At 34.1% G+C, this 16,519-nt stretch overlaps 4 protein-coding genes across 4 annotated transcripts in view; 2 read left to right on the forward strand and 2 right to left on the reverse strand.

Moving 5' to 3' along the window:
- LOC120327175 (uncharacterized) overlaps positions 1-2,310 on the forward strand; it is a 28,603-nt gene extending 26,293 nt beyond the window's left edge. The window contains exons 14-15 of the mRNA XM_078111647.1: positions 201-292; positions 753-2,310. Of these exons, the coding sequence (XP_077967773.1) occupies positions 201-292; positions 753-875 (215 nt within the window). The 3' untranslated portion in view covers positions 876-2,310. The remainder of the gene's footprint in view (positions 1-200; positions 293-752) is intronic.
- A 347-nt stretch (positions 2,311-2,657) lies between these two features.
- Positions 2,658-3,287, reverse strand: LOC120327241 (cytochrome c oxidase assembly protein COX16 homolog, mitochondrial-like). Its single transcript, XM_039393703.2, has one exon. The coding sequence runs from the start codon at positions 3,285-3,287 to the stop codon at positions 2,880-2,882; it is 408 nt and encodes a 135-aa protein (XP_039249637.1). The 3' UTR covers positions 2,658-2,879.
- On the reverse strand, positions 3,277-4,287 carry LOC120327246 (eukaryotic translation initiation factor 1-like). The gene has a single exon (XM_039393707.2). The coding sequence runs from the start codon at positions 4,180-4,182 to the stop codon at positions 3,838-3,840; it is 345 nt and encodes a 114-aa protein (XP_039249641.1). The 5' UTR covers positions 4,183-4,287; the 3' UTR covers positions 3,277-3,837.
- A 2,829-nt stretch (positions 4,288-7,116) lies between these two features.
- The window catches only part of LOC120326538 (uncharacterized), a 30,081-nt gene continuing 20,678 nt past the window's right edge, over positions 7,117-16,519 (forward strand). The window contains exons 1-11 of the mRNA XM_078111994.1: positions 7,117-7,717; positions 8,292-8,391; positions 9,157-9,286; positions 10,160-10,316; positions 11,067-11,183; positions 12,272-12,403; positions 13,001-13,355; positions 13,867-14,064; positions 14,702-14,852; positions 15,338-15,442; positions 15,527-15,649. Of these exons, the coding sequence (XP_077968120.1) occupies positions 7,162-7,717; positions 8,292-8,391; positions 9,157-9,286; positions 10,160-10,316; positions 11,067-11,183; positions 12,272-12,403; positions 13,001-13,355; positions 13,867-14,064; positions 14,702-14,852; positions 15,338-15,442; positions 15,527-15,649 (2,124 nt within the window). The 5' untranslated portion in view covers positions 7,117-7,161. The remainder of the gene's footprint in view (positions 7,718-8,291; positions 8,392-9,156; positions 9,287-10,159; positions 10,317-11,066; positions 11,184-12,271; positions 12,404-13,000; positions 13,356-13,866; positions 14,065-14,701; positions 14,853-15,337; positions 15,443-15,526; positions 15,650-16,519) is intronic.

Raw genomic sequence — 16,519 nt, forward strand, 5'->3', positions numbered from 1 at the left:
ATTTTGAAAGCAATACTGGTACTGGTTTTGAGTGTAGGCAATAAAGAATAAAGCACTATAAAGCACTTTATAAATATAACTATTCAAATAAAGACGTTCCTATCTTTTATATGTGTCTCTTTGAATGAGTACTAGCATGAAAGAAGCCCATAATCATATTTAAATATAACATGTATATCCTTTGATTAAATTGATCCCAGTGGTTCATGGTGACAAAAAGGAAAGGAGAGATTTGGACAAAATGACTCAGAAAGATATTCAAAAGTTGACAGTCGCGTTCAAGAAAGCACAGGTGGGAGAGTGTTCATTTATTAAATGCCTACAATGAATATTGTGTGTATTGTCACAAAATTCAATTTGAGTGTGAATGTAGAATATGCAGCGCTTATTTAGATCATGTTATCATGGATACATCCATCAAATGTTACGAACAAAATACCCAAATCGAATTTGAGAATACATATTTGCTTAAAATTGTATTATGATATGTCACCAAGCGTTCTACAAATCATGGCTTTGGAGTATGATAGGGAAATAACTATAAATGCACTAGATTTTGTTCCAAGATTTGAGATTTAATTACCACGCTTTAAAGTCTCAATGTAATCCGCAGTAAATGTTTCTCCACAATAAATCAAATTATGACTTGTCACAACATCTAGAGTGCCAACAGAGTTTTTGGTCTGAAACTCAATGTTGTCACATTCGACTTGCAACAGCCCAATTTATTGCAATATATTGGATATTACCAGATATCTGTTTATGGAAAAGCAATGACAGATGCTGATATTGCTCAACTGCCAGATGATGAAAGAGAACAGAAGGGATTGAAAGCCCAAGAAGAGACTCTCAGACTGCTCTTCAAGCAAAAGTGAACAGAAACAGTGTTCACTTGAGCAATCAATCGTCTTTATACGAATTTCCTGAGAAATATTTCATTTGTATGAAGCAATTTTATATTTTGTACAGTTTCTGAACAGAATTGTCTCTCTGCACTGTATAAATTTAATATCTTGATTGATCACCAGTTACAATTTGGGCAGTTAAAAATATTGATATAAGAAAATAGCGAGGCTTTGGGAATTTTTGGTACTCCCGAAGTATGTGACCCAAAATTGCACCGGATCGTAGTATGTATACCAGGTTAGGCCATAATTTCAGGTACAAATACTATGGGAGTCACTTGGCTAGTCTCCGAATTCGTAATAGAACTCAAATAAGGCAAACTTCAATAAAATTATGGCGTAACCTTAACATGGTACACATACTATGTTCCGGTGTCTGTCATCTTGGTTCACATACTTCGGAAGTACTGAATTTTTTGTAGTCTTCACTCTTTGTTTATGAATATCAATCAAAAAATTATTGGTTCTGGCCTTTTTTGTGTCAAAAAAGTTTTTTTATTAGCTTTTTATTTATATCTGACCATTTTGTGAGATAGAAATTATACAGTACGTTCTCTTCCTTTCAAGTGTAGTCATACATGTATCTACTACTCACAATCATCATGATATAGAAGTTTGGTATAATTCTAAAGAAACATCTATTTTATGCACAGTCACCAATTTTATTTATAATTTGTCAAAATGATTCTCATGACATCCCACCACTTTCCATCCAAATATTTATTTATGTTTTTAATGTTATTTGCACTCGAACAATCTTTTCGTAATTTGTGATATTAACCTACTGTGAATTTACTATTAATTGATATTGTATCCGTCACTATTTATATCATATGTTAAATTTTTTTAATCAAGCGAAGGCACCAAACCTTCATAATATGCATAATGTTATGTACATAATTTTTATGATATTCATGTTACAACTGTATAGCCATATAAGTTTTTCAACTGCCATATTGCGTGCACACCAAAGGGTGCCTCTCAGGTCAAAATTTTTGGAGATAAACAAAATTTTGAATATCCATGACCTCCCAAAGATGTTAATATATACTCAGAATGTTCTCAAGCCTCTTGTATCCATGACCTCCCAAACCCTATCTGATAGAAGGAATTGAGGCAGTGATTCGTCATAAAATTAGGCTGTTTTATTTACAACCGGAATATATATATATATAAAGGATTCTATTTCTTTTCTACCAAGTGAGTCATGGGAGAAATCATTAAGAGTGATAATCAGTGACTCAAAATAATGACCAATACAGTGACTAATTGGTTGTTTTCTCTGTATATCTGCAATAGTTATGTAGATTGGTTAACAACGGGCATAATGTACTTTTGATCACCCCATCACTTTCAAGTTAGATTGTTGCATATTTCTTCACTAATAAAGTATATTTTCAGACTACTGCCTTGGTCATATATTGGGAGACAGGCTGTGTAACAACATGCTACCCAAGTACCGATTGTATCAAAAGAATTTTCTGCAATGTTTCATACTTTGAACAACACCTGAGACAAGCAACTTGTCACTCAGAAGGCCCTGCAAGTGTTTTTGAGAAACGGAAATCAAGATATATAGCGTACCCAATTTATTACTATGAGTAGTTGGGAACTATGAACTGGCAAGACGACTATGCCTAATATCTTTAACCACAAGTCTGTCATCCCTTTTTTATTATTGGTTACACCTAAATGTGAGACAAATTTATTAAGTGACCAGTGACTCCAAGCCGTTTACAAATAGCTATTAACTCAGTGATGAAAACACATGTATTCAAAGTCAATCACATACCGAAAATTGTACTGCCACAGATTGAAGTTATTTGGTTATAGAAACATGTCATACCACTTATTCTTATTTCTGATAGTTTTTACACTTGACCAAATGTCTCTGAAATTTGGCATTCCATACCCAGTATCACACCACACAAAGATTGAATCAAATAGAAATAAAGCAGTGAGATATTTTTAAACTTAATTTGAAGCAGAGTCCAACTTCTGATGCTTCTCTCTCAGCTCCTGTTGTATTGCTCTTGAATCTTCCTCAGGTCTCGGACCTCTAATGTTAAACCAGGAATCAAGATCAGCATCTTCCACTAGTTTTTTATACTCCTCTTCAGGATCAATTTCCTTAATTTTTTTCTTTCCTCCTTTTTCCATTCTTTCCCTGAAAGCATCTGATTGTCCGTATTTCTTCTTTATATCATAACGTATATTAGCAAATTCTCGAATACCGAGCCATCCAAGAACTAGGAACGCCAGAAATGGAACTCCTTGTCTTAAATGTCGACTGGGCAAGACCCGTTCATACAAAGTCCGCAACCTATTAAGCATTACGTATTCCTTCACATTACTCAAATTCTCATATAGACTAAAATACATTAATGAAATGCTGTTTGTTACTGATGTTTACATTTGTCTTTATTAACTTGAAATAATGATTAAGAGTTGTACAATGAATTGAATGTATAGGCAACACACACATGGCAGTCGGGGCTGAATCGAAATGGATCAAAAATTGTAATCAGAATGCCATAATTCATTGATAAAACATGAACTGCATAAGAAATCCTGAATTAACATCGGGAAAGTGAAATTTGTGTATTTTCCATTTGTGCATTATCATCCATACCCATGTTGTTTCGAAATATTGAGACTACTAGGACATATGCTGCATGTAAAATGCTTTATAACGAACATGACAATTCCAGTAACACAAAGGCGACATGGAAAAAATGGAGCACACCATTATTACACCAAATCCATTATTCTATTTATGTTACAAAATCAATTCCTATATTTTTGTTTAGCAAAGCAATACATTCATTTCAACAATATAAATTTCAGTCACAAAAACATGATGACAAAAAAATAATGTCAACATCAAATCAAAAGCTTGTTTATATACAGATAAAATCCTCCCATTAGAAGCCTAAAATCCATGCAGCTTCAGCTGATCCTGTTTTGCAATGCCAACTTTGACAAGGAACTCAGAGATCTTGTAGCGTTGATCACCTTGCAACTGGACCACTTCGCCATACTCAGGATGGTCAACTACCGTTCCGTTGCAAGCAAATTCTTTCTTACATTTCTTTATAATTTTTTTCTTGTCATAATCTTCTCCGATTCCCTGTACAGTAGTCAGCGTTTTACGACCATTTCTCTGTTGAATACGTATATGTATTACTCCACTTTGGGTGGACTGCTTCGAGTCGTTGACGTTGCTTGCATCTGCAAACGGGTCAAACTCCTGAACTGCTAGTGGGTTTGAACTCATGCGGAAGTGCTTTGATACTTGTTGTACAGAATTTGAAAGTGCTTTTTGCTTGTTCTTTTTAAACACTAAATAGGTTCTCGTTACTAAATACCTGGCAAGGTAAAAAAATGCTTGATATTTGATAACTACGAACTCAATTGTATTGGTTAATGGAAAGGAGAGAAAGTTTTTTTTTTCATTCATACTAAGCATCAGGTAACAAAAATGCACATACACTCAATTGCGAGAAATAATAGACAGAAACAAGGGCATTCAGTGAGAATTTGCAATAGACTCCAGATTTAAAATTTTGACTCAAAAGAACATCAATGACAATGTCAAAGTTGGAAATAATTTCAGAACTTCTTCAGAAACCATACTTTTAATATGAGGACTTTGGCATATTTAATAGACCGTTAATAACATTTAGTTAACTCAATTTGTTTTTGAATTTTCTTTGAAAAATTGGACTTTGTTTATCGTTATTTAAAGTTTAAAATTCTGACTCGAGGCAATTTAATATCTCGACTCTGACGAGTTAATAATTACGACCCTGACTCCAATGCAAACATGCCAAGTTTTAATTTTACAGTCATGGCTTATTCAATCACTACATTCAAAAATAGCAGGCATCAATTTGGTTCGATAAAACCAGGGAATATCAATTAAAACTAAATATATACTATGTTGATAACAATTTATGAGTATATAAAGAAGAGTTTAATGAATATTCATATTGACATGAAATAGTGATAAGCTGGCCGATTATGCTATAGGCCTATATGTAACTTGTAAGTATGATATACATAAATTGAGATATTATTCCACGTTGTGGATTCATAACAGTTTTGTAAAAATAAATAAATGATGAAAAAATAATAAACATAGAACATAGTTACATATAATAAACAAATATATTCGTAAACATCATTCAGTATTATCCAGCAATTCATATTATTCCATTGTTGATTCCAGATAAAGTTTCCCATGTTTATCAGTAAATACAGAAATATACATTAATTTAAATGTTTTTAAATTATAGCAGAGATTTGTTTCAGCTTATTCAATAAATCGTAATTAGTTCAGAGTTCAGATATAATCTTATTATAATTGTATGCTGTCTAATATTGCAGTGTTATAATATAAAGTAAATGCCTGGCCGCTTGAAGGATGGAAGGTGTGGCATGAAACATCAACTGTTAGGTGTTACAGATAAACATCATAAACCACGTCTGACCGGATCGAATCTTAATTCTATTCCAGTTAACTTATTTCTAATCCTATGCTGCGCCAGTATCGCACTAAATTTGACGTCAAAATACACTTAAGAAGGTGAATCAAGCCGATCACGGATAGAACTAACAAGAAGCAAACAAGTTCGCTTCCACCACGCAAGCTGAGAGACCAGGTTTTTCGATAACTCGATAGGACAAACGACTAGGTGGAGCTATTGAGCCACAGGTGAAGACTGTACGTTCACTGGAGCGCAACATGCATACTTTCTATAAAATAACAATACTGATATCAATATATTTCTATATATTACTTAAGTAATGTTTACTACAATATAAAATTCATTCTAATAATTTAAAGTCAGTCTCGACAGATTCGTATTTTAATTTAAATTTTTATTTCTCATTCAGAAAGTCGTTTCCGTGACAACCCACAAGCGGGAATCCAGTTGCCAGATTTGTAGAAACAAGCCGGATGTTTGTTTACAAGCAGATAATCATCGCTGATATGGAATAGCATGCATTTGGATTGGTTAAATACACCCAAATTCTTTAGATTTGTTTGATATTTAGCTACATCATTAGACGGGATGAATTAACTTATCAAGTGGTTTATTTTCTGTTCTTTTAAGGTTTTAAAATTGTAGAATAAGCTAATGAGGTACCGGTATGTTATTGTTATGCAGTCATATTTACTGGGTTGAAGTTGTACAGTAAATTTAGTTTACACCACATGATTGATAAAGAAAAATAAATAAAACTGAACAAAGTATCTTGAAAAAGCGAATAAATTGAGAGAATTCATGCATTTTTTCTATAATAATAATACTACTAACAACACTCATCCTTGGGTGGTGCATTCCATATAGGCTATGCACACACTTACTCTTGACTTAAAAACTTGACTATTTCCCCCATTTATAGTATATGGTACCATCAAGGGTGTTTTATTTATGTCCAAATTCAAAATTTTATTATTATGTTCACATGCAGTGTATTTCATGTTGTGTTGTCTCTATTTCATGATGTTGTTTTGTCTTACAAACTCGGATGAACAAACAGTTTTGTATACTCCACCGTTACCCCTGTTCCCACACCCACCCACCCTCCTTGTACAACTGTCTGTATAAAGGACCATATCATACGTATTTGATTTAATGTATTTTATGCTCATCATTCTTTCATAAGGCAGTAAGGGGTGCATGCCACACATTCGTGTGTATTAGGCCAGTATGGTCTTGTGCATACATCCCGTCTTCATTATTGATAATTACTAACTCTTTTATATTGATTTTACTAGACGAATAAACATACATACACACATACATTATTATTTTTGGTTTTATTAAAATTAATATTTATTGATCGGAGTAAAATATATCCAACTAATGCTCCTCCTCCTCTACCAGAAGAGAAAAGGTCTGACGTGGTAAAAGTTTGAGAATGACTGATTCAAACCATATGAGTGTTCTCTTCTTATTATTGATGTAAACTAGGTACGTCTGAATTTGATTGAACAAAAGTGTGATGCCACCATTGAAAAATTCTATATGAATTGATAAGAGTTTGTCGGGTTCAAATCCCATGTGGGGATGGTTATGTGCGAGAAGATTGCTGGACGGGATGAATTGAAATACATACATACATACATACCAAAGTAGCACCTCACATTTTTTTATACACCCTACTAACCATGTTCTTGCATCTGCGAATCAAAGTTAGCTCTCACAATTTATTGTTACACAGTTTTAAATCAAACATACTAAATATGGAGAAGTTTAAATTTGCCGAACAGTGGAAACACTACAATCCATTAGACAAAAGAAGTCAAGATATCAATTTTGAAAAGAGTAATAAATACCCATATTGTAAACCAGAAAAGGATACAACAATCGATACCTTACTTCAACCCAAAATCTCAAGCGTTGGAGTGATTCCTATCAGGAAAACATCACAAGTTAACGAAATGGGTGTTATGGTGATAGGAAAGTCGAATTTGGGCATTGACAAGGACAAAGATAAAGAAATTACAAAAGATAACGAAGACCCGGATGAACAACAAATAGAATTTGTTAATAGAGTGAAAAAATCGAAATTGAAACCTGAGAAAATGCCTGCTATTGTATCCAGTACTGGTACTACTGGAAAAATTAGTTTTTCAGAAAGAAGAAAACCAAAAGCAACTCCAATGACAAAGTTGAAAGGTCATGTTTTTACAAAACCCTCACTCATCCCTGCTCCACCAAACAGCAGAACGAGCAAAAGAACGTCAAGCAGACATTCATCTCGTATGGATGGTATATCTTCAAACTCACAAGTATCAGGTGATGAGATTTTATATGTTTTTCATTGGCCTTATCTTGATTCTGTTATACTTTACTATACTATGTATGCTCTATGTTCGAATTAGGTAAAATTACTGGATTTTGCATTCCAACGGGTGTCTAAAAAATGTTGTGCCCCACCCTTGTCCCACTTGCACCATTTGTATGAATCTCATATATGTTTACTCTAATCCTAATTTATCTATCCGAACATATAACAAAGCTGAATCCTCCCTCCTATGCTTACTTTAACCATTTTGCCCCACAGTATATTATATATACATATACCGTAAGACAGCGGTTCCCAAACTTTATCCATGCGGCGCCAAATTAACAGGGAAAAAACTATTCTGTTAATTTTCGGGGCCCACTTAGCAAATCGTCGCCCGCTTTGGGAACCGCTGCCCTAAGACACTGCATTCCAATTATATCTGTGTGAATGAAATATTCTTTATGATCTGTTTTTAAAAATTACATCAAGCATTCTCATAATACTTTTTTGTTTTCAATGTGAGTTCATATTTGTGTCTTTGGTATTTCTAAATCTGTTTCAACTTCGTTTGCTCCATTTTAGGCAAGCAGTTGGAAGCACCACCAAGTTCCCCCTCTGACAAACAACAAGGAGAAGTTGAGTTTGCTACAACTGAGGAAGTAAGAGATGTTGGATCAGCAAGGTTTGTATTTGCAAATGAATAAATCATCATCATATTATTCAAGTAGTTTGATTATAGGTTCCCTCAATTGACTGTACAGAACTTAATGAAAATGTCAAAGCTATTTTTAATTATATCTACTTTATGAAATTGAACAAAAATATGAATATTCAATAACTTCATTTCTTGAATGTAGTGATTCGTACAATGCATGGAAGTGTAATGCTGCTATATAGAAACAGCAAATGCTTTTAAGACAAAGAATTCTATCATATTGTTTCCAAATGTCTCAACTGCAGTTTATATTTAAAATCTTCACATAGTTCTGATGAATATGGGGTTATATCAATCACTTATATAAATGCCACCAGGTGTAATAAATTCAAATCTATTTAAATTTAGTAATTTTTTCATATGAGTTAATTTTGCCTTTCACTACAAACAAGGCTCTGTACAAGCAGCCACTGATATGCGAGGATCAACTTTATTTTGGAAGCACCGAATCACTCCGGTTTGACATTGCCTACTGAATTTATTACACACTGGGTGAAGCTGGGCTTGGGATTTAAATCTAAAATATCAATATGCGATGCCATCATAGTTATGTCTAACACTTCAACAACCTAAGCCACTGCACACATTAACACCTCTATACCTAATTTTCTATTAGTTACAGTAGTTTATCACGTGTTCATACATTGCTATAGGACATTCAGTTTTATTATTCCTTTGATTGTAGTTACTTTTGCAATTTAAAATAAATTATTTTTTGTTTTGTTTCATAAGGTCGGTTGATGACATCATCAAATCGCTTCGAACATCTCGGGAAGGAACAGAAGTTAAATCTTCTTCTGACTTAAGAATTGATGAATTATTGAAGCAAGTTTTGGGTCATTCAGAAGAGTGGACTAACAAGGTACATTAATTATGTAATATACTACAATATGATAAACATAATATAACGAAACGTTTTTAATACGTTCAGCGAAATGTGCTTTGTGCTTAGATCATTAATTTTCAAAGCAAAGGATAATAAAGGCATCAAATATATGGCATTAATGCATAGATTTTATTTCGATATCCATTCACTATTCATGCCTTATATATTTTAAAACAATTTCTTCTTGATCGGTAATAATATTTTTCATCATGCGTTTTTACACCTTTGCTCTGAACAGACCCCAACTGATACTAAAATGGCTACTATTTTTGAAAGAGCTGGAATCAATTTTTCAATTTGATATTGTAAATATTTTGATATTATATGACTTGGCGGTGTGGTGAACATGCTCAGCATTATGAATATACTCGCCACAGCACCTCTGATTACCCTGTGTGGGTTCGCAGGTTCGAATCCTTTGGGGGTTATTATGTACGAGAGGAATGCTGGCCCCCTCGCTGCCGTGGGGTAATTCACGTAACTGATGGTCGGTTACTGCTTTTTCCACCATCAAGTCCATGCATTAGAAACAAATAACTCATTAATTCTATACCCGACATGGACTGGTAACTGGACGAGAGGTCGTGGCTTGTCATATGATTAAGCTGTTTTATCGTCTTTCTTCTCCCCTGGGATATGTTATCTTATTCCTATTCTACTTGTGACTATCATATATATACAGGTTAAGTTGATGGGTACAAGATTTAAACCTAGTATTTTCAACCCACAATATCATCATAGTTAGGTCACCATTCTAACCACGAAGCCTATGTACTGGTGGCTGAAGGTTCATACTTTTTACTAAGCCAATAATGAGAGTTGAACCAATTGCTTTTGTTTTTTTTAAAGGAAGAACAAATGAAATCAGTTGAAGAAGAAAATGTTCAAGTTCCTGTTTTGCCAACAAAAAAAGATCGCAAACGATTATCGACGTCTGATGCAGAAGAAGATATTGATGTATCAGATACTGTTTCTACGCTTGCAAGTCAAATATCTGCTCCTGCGGGTACTCTTCTTTGTGACTATTTTTTTTAATGATTTACAGAGGACAGAGGAATAGTTGATTTTTCTAAACAAACTAAGACTATACTAAAGGTTTCTTCCTATTTTTAATTTTCATGCACACTCGCTCAAAGTAAAGAAAACTATTCCTGAGAAAACTTATCATTGAAATTTAAGAGCTACTGAAATTTATAGATTTCTGGTGGTGCATTACGCTCCAGCTAATGCTGATTGTTGGGAAACTCGAAGCAGTCCAGTCAATACGATCTTGAAATACAGTGATCCTGTCTCAGCTGCTTGCCGACCATTCATCGAGAATCAGTTCAAGTCTGAACGTTAGCAGGAAAACATGTGTTGAGGAATTTTTGTGATTAATGCTCTTTCTTGCTGTTGAGTGTTGATAATGGCTTTGAAGAAAAATAGTGATATAGGGAGGAAAACAGTGACTATCGAGTTGAAAAATGAAATTATTACAAAAAACGAGAATGGTGTTCGCTTGTCTGACCTCGTTTCACAATATAGCAAAGTCCACATTTCCACGATTTTGTAATATTTTGGGTATTTCGAAATACGTAAAAACATATTAAAATAATTACCAATGTTTCTTGTGGCAAAAAAAGTTTTGGCACTCAAACAAATCGGTAGTCACTAGTCAACACCAATCCTGAACGAATTATGTTCAACTACTAAGATATCACTCTATATTCAACAATAGAAATGTCTGCAATATAACACAACATGTTTTCCCTCATAGGTATCCCTGATGTTGCTGCAATATTACTGAGAAAATCATCAGAAACTGCACAAAGATGGAAGCAAGATTCAGATTACAGTGGATTTTCGACTCCAGTACTTGGTGGTGGAGATGCTGGTGAGTAGATGTGTGTAGTTGCTGAATATTTTTCGTGGCTTGATATAAGCTTCGATGTTTTTGGACACAAGGTGGACCTGTAGATCGTTTTGGTTTTATGTTGTTGTTGATATTGTTAGGAATATTTTTTTCTTGTTTTTGTTGTTAGGGAAAATCTCTTTTCTCTCCAATTACTTGATCAATTGCTTTGAAATTTTAAGTGGTTAAAGATTGTTGTTGTCGCGAGAAGGTAATTACTTTCATTTATTTCAAAAATTTCTGTGACCACTATCGGATTCGTTTTTTTTATGTGATGTCGTAATCAAAATTAAAAATCACTCACCATGTGACCTGTTGCGCGTTTGCGATTGTTGCTATCTGGTGGTCAGCCGAATTCATGAAGACTGTGGTGCCGGTAGTCTACTCTACTGTAAAAGATTAGATACCTGTTCTACTTTGTTTTGGTCTTTGTGTCCATATGTTTGAGCATTGCTGTCCTGTTTTTGTTAGTGATATTGTTTAATCATTTTTCATCACAAGTTGGAGTACTAGTTAATAGGGTATGAAACAGCCCACGACTGAGTATATGCTGTTGTTTAGAATTCCGAAGAAGTGGATGCTTTAGTGTGATTTTCCTTGATTTGAGCAAATTCTTTCCAAAAACGAGAGATAAACGCTCAAATATGTGGACACAAAGGCCAAAGCGAAGTAGTATCAAATCTTGCGCAATACTGGTAGTCTGACCACCAGATCACTGAGATTTAATCACGAAACCAATGCGCGCAATTTTTAATTTTGATGCCGGCATCACACAAAACGTTGGAGAGAAAAACGAATCTCACAGAAATTTTTGGAATAAATAAAATAATGATAGCCTTCTAGCGACAACAACGAGCTTTAACTACTGAAAATTATAAAGCAATTGGTCCAGTAGGTTAAGAGGAGCGATTTTTTCCCAACAATAATATAATAAAAAAGATAAGATAAGATAAAAAAACGATCAATAGTTCAACTTTGTGTCCAATTAACATACCTTGGAAAGAACAGATTTAACAGCTCAAGTAGAAAATCATACATTTTAATCTAAAATATTTTTATTGTGTTTTCAGATGATTATGTTGATGCAGCTCAAGCATTTCGTGATTTAAACAGATCGCTGGATGTAACCAATGAAGATATCATTTGTGTTGAAGGGAAACCTGCACCACTCGTTAAATATCAAACTACGAGTGATGATGAAGGTAATTGATTTTATGAATAACATGGCCTAGTTGTTGAAGCATTAGACCAGGGGTGTGCAACAGGTGGCTCGGGGGCCACAACTCGGCTAGCCCACTTGCCATGTAGTGTGGCCCTTGTCAATACTCAGATCATTTCCCATCGAGCATAACATCCCAATCTGACAGTTTATGTTTGAAAATGTGCTCACATGGGTGAAAATACATATTGATCTTGTCGCTGCATTAAATCTATCGCTGTTTTGCCTTTATCACTAAGCGATAGCCGCTTTCTCATCTCTTGCCTTTCCTACAGTGCTGAAGTTGATTTTATGGCCCAGTATAGCAAACCAGGTTCCTCGTTCTGTTTACTAGTTCAAGTTGCGAATGGAAATAGTTAACTATTCATAATTCTATAGACATGAGCTTAGATTGGAAGTAAACTATAACTTACTGATTTTTATGTAAACCATCCTGCAATGGTGAGGAGTCTAACAATCCTCTTCTACATGAAAATCAAATCTGACAATACATACTCAGTGGTATGCTAGAAAGCATATTACTAACACTTAGAAAGCTGTGTGAAACATCAATTTAAAAATAATTTTTGTGCATATTCAGGTTATTATGGCAGTGGAACATCATCTGGATCAGCTACTGAACGATTTCATCCTGCTGATTTATCTTCAACAATTACAACCGGCGGTCGAATCCATCATTTGTGTTTGTTGGCAGCAAACTCTTCTTCACAATTTGGCGTATCCCCTTCAGATGCTGCAATTTCACAACTAACACACGCTGTTGCACAAAGACGAAATGCTTTAGAAACTAATCGCCACTTTACAAATAAAACAAAGGAAAATGCCACTGATTTTCCACCTGCACCTCCTCCATCACAAGCCCACACAATGTCTGTTGCAGATGACACGAGTGCTACTAGTCAATATGGTCTGAATCAAGAAATTCCCTCCGTTCTGTGAGTTTTTTTAGTATCGTACTCTTAAATTAAATTTCATTTATTGGTAAGTCATTAATGTCCAAAATGAATTGAATATTCGAATCGATTTCAAATTTATTTTATTCTTCATTTTGAATTTCTAATTTCAGGAATAATTTAGAATACTGGTACCAATCAATGATGGATCATCACGTCCTCGTTTAAACTAATCTAGAAGTCTTCTGTTCTTTCACTTATCTATGCTGTTGAATATATGGGACCATATTCATATCAGAATAAAGATAATACCAATTCTCAGGGTGTTTCGAGTAACCGTTGGTCGGTTGCGGCTTTCTACACCATCAAGTCCATGCATCTGGAACAAATAACTGACTAATCAATCTTATACCCGACATGTACTGGTAACCGGACGAGATGATTAATCCGTCTTATTACTTTTCTCCCCCCCAGGATGAATCTATAAATCCTATTCTATCTTTCATTGATGCAACCCATAGTATTTTATTAGTATTTAGTACTATTTTTTCAGGCAAGAGGTAGAAGAATATAATAAACAAGTAATGCAACAAGCATCGGAAGAAACAGCATTATCCCGTCATCAGATTCCATCTGAACAAGAAGAAACTAAACTTGATACAAGCAAAATTGATCCTTTAGATATGAATGCCTGGAGACAACTCGCTGACAATGTGTTGGAAAACAAAAATATGACACAACAGGGAGAAACGTATGTCTGTACTCCCATATTTGCTGATGTATCATTTTCATTTAAGTTTTGAACAAAAGGAATTCAAATAGTTAATTTGAATTTAGTGTAAAAAATGTCTTGTCTGGTTGTCCTAACAAATTTGGCAGCTCAACATACCATATATGTGGTAGGTCATTCAAATAGTGATTGGGACCATATAGCCATACCTATTCATACTTTAATAATATCTTGTTTAGGATTTGATACTCATTTTCATATTTTGCTTATGATTTCTATCAAGAATACTCTTCGGAGTGGGTATACTTTGATGAATGAAATATATTTTCGTATCCTATATCTTGACCTTGTAAGTAACTTAAAGCCGATGAAGTTAAGCTTTACATTGAATTCCTACATTGAATTACTGAAAAACCATAGTGTGTTTCGCATATTTTTTTAATTTTGCCTCCTCCATTTTTTACTGAGTTGTTCTGTATTCACTGCATTAGTCCTGAATATTCCATAAAATACGATTCAAAAATATCAGTTTTTTGAATGACTTGCAAACAATTATTTCTACCTTCATTTTTAATCTTGACACTATAATTTGAGTTTTCAATAGCTAGTGTAATAGCTAGTTGTCTTTTTACCTGTTTTTATTCACGCTATTTTTCAGTTGTTTTGGGAGGGAATCAAGCATATGGAGATTGATATGGGATCCTGCTCCACCTAAGATGTTGTTGCCTCCAGTTGCAATTAAAGCTGCATTATTTCCCCAATACCATGGATCACAAATGGCATCTGGTTCTGTGGATGGTGTAAAAACGGTTTGTATAAGTAACTATTTACAGTTAGGGTTGTGGCATAGTATAGAATTTGGACCGTATGTTTTTATGTGACTTTTTTACATCTTCACTCAGAACAAAGCTCTGAATAGACAGCCACTGATGAGCAAGGGGTTAACAATTTTGAAAGGACCAATATCTTTTCAGTTGAACATTGTCTATCCAACTATTACACTTCAGGTGGGGTGGTACGAATTGCGTACAAACGCTTAATTTTAAAGGAAGTACGAAGCACAAGTCAAACTCTCAAGCTATTAAGCCAGGGTTTCTTAATTGGGAGTGCAAGAACTGTCTCTGGGATATGAGAATGCATTGTTACGTTTGATCAAAAACCATTTGACTGGATTTTGCGTTATTAAGATATATATTCAGATATATGAAATGGAGAAGAAGAACCACTGTATTGTGCCAATTTTAGGTATTCTGAACTTCAAAAAATGAAATGATTTTTTTTTTCTTGTTTGTAGGAACTTGATATGGATGAAAGTGAATCAGAAACAGAAGCAGATTCTGAGGAAAAGAAACATGAATTTAACTTACTTTATTTGAATAGAAGACATAAATCAGAAGAGGTAAGTTATGAACAAAACTGAATAAACCTACTATTCCGAAATTTGAATACATTTTTTAAAATAAAATACTCATTATGTTACTAGGATCTTTCAGAAATTTCAAAAAGAAAATCATCTATATATATTGAGGAATCTGTCAATCTGGGAAGATCAAATTCCATTCCGGATATTTCAGAAGCTGAAACGACCGAAGAACCAATTGTGAAGGTACTGTGTAATATTTCATTTTTGTGTCAGAATTTGAAATCAAGTAAATATTTATATCCAATATGTGTATCGAAACTACATATGATGTTGCTTTTAACTTGCAAATTTAATTTCAAATTATATGGTAACTGACTGTTTATAGTGGGTGAGAGACCAGATTTGATTGAATAGGTAAAAGACACCAATCATGAAACTAATATGAAATTAATAATATTTGAAGAGACAGGTCTTAACTGTTGTTTGTTGTTTGGACATAGGGGCCCTATTGGTTAAAAAGTTAGACTTAACTATGATGCTATCGCAGGCTGAATTCTTGGTTGAGATCCACTCCCTACCTTACTCGGGGTGTAATAAATTGTGTACCCCACCGCAGTCAATATACTGTTTTTCATGCCGACTGCTCTGAACAAGGTCCTGTACAAGCATTCACTGAAATCATAATGATATATAACACCTACTATTTTAAGAAGGAACGGAATCTTCTCGGTTCAACATTGCTGACTCATTATTATTTATTACTAGATCTGTCCTGGGTTGGGTAGTTTGTAATCTGTGATACCAATGAAGTTAATGCTCTAACCATGTATTCATTATATATATGCTTACCATATATACGAAACAAAAAACCAGGACAGTTCGTATTCGACAAATCTTAGTTTGATTCGGAGGCTTGGTAATATGCATTTTAAATAATTTAACGGCAGTTCAGCTAATGTTAGATGTTGAAGTGGCGTATTAAACACATTATGACATAACAATATACGATAGTTCTCACTCTCTCTCTCACAGAACTAGTGAAGTGAGTCGCAAATCAGTTAAAATTAATATTTACATTTGAATATTAAATAAAAAAGTATTTGACACCAATAC

This window comes from Styela clava, chromosome 4 (assembly GCF_964204865.1).
Source record: "Styela clava chromosome 4, kaStyClav1.hap1.2, whole genome shotgun sequence".
Lineage (NCBI taxonomy): Eukaryota > Metazoa > Chordata > Ascidiacea > Stolidobranchia > Styelidae > Styela > Styela clava.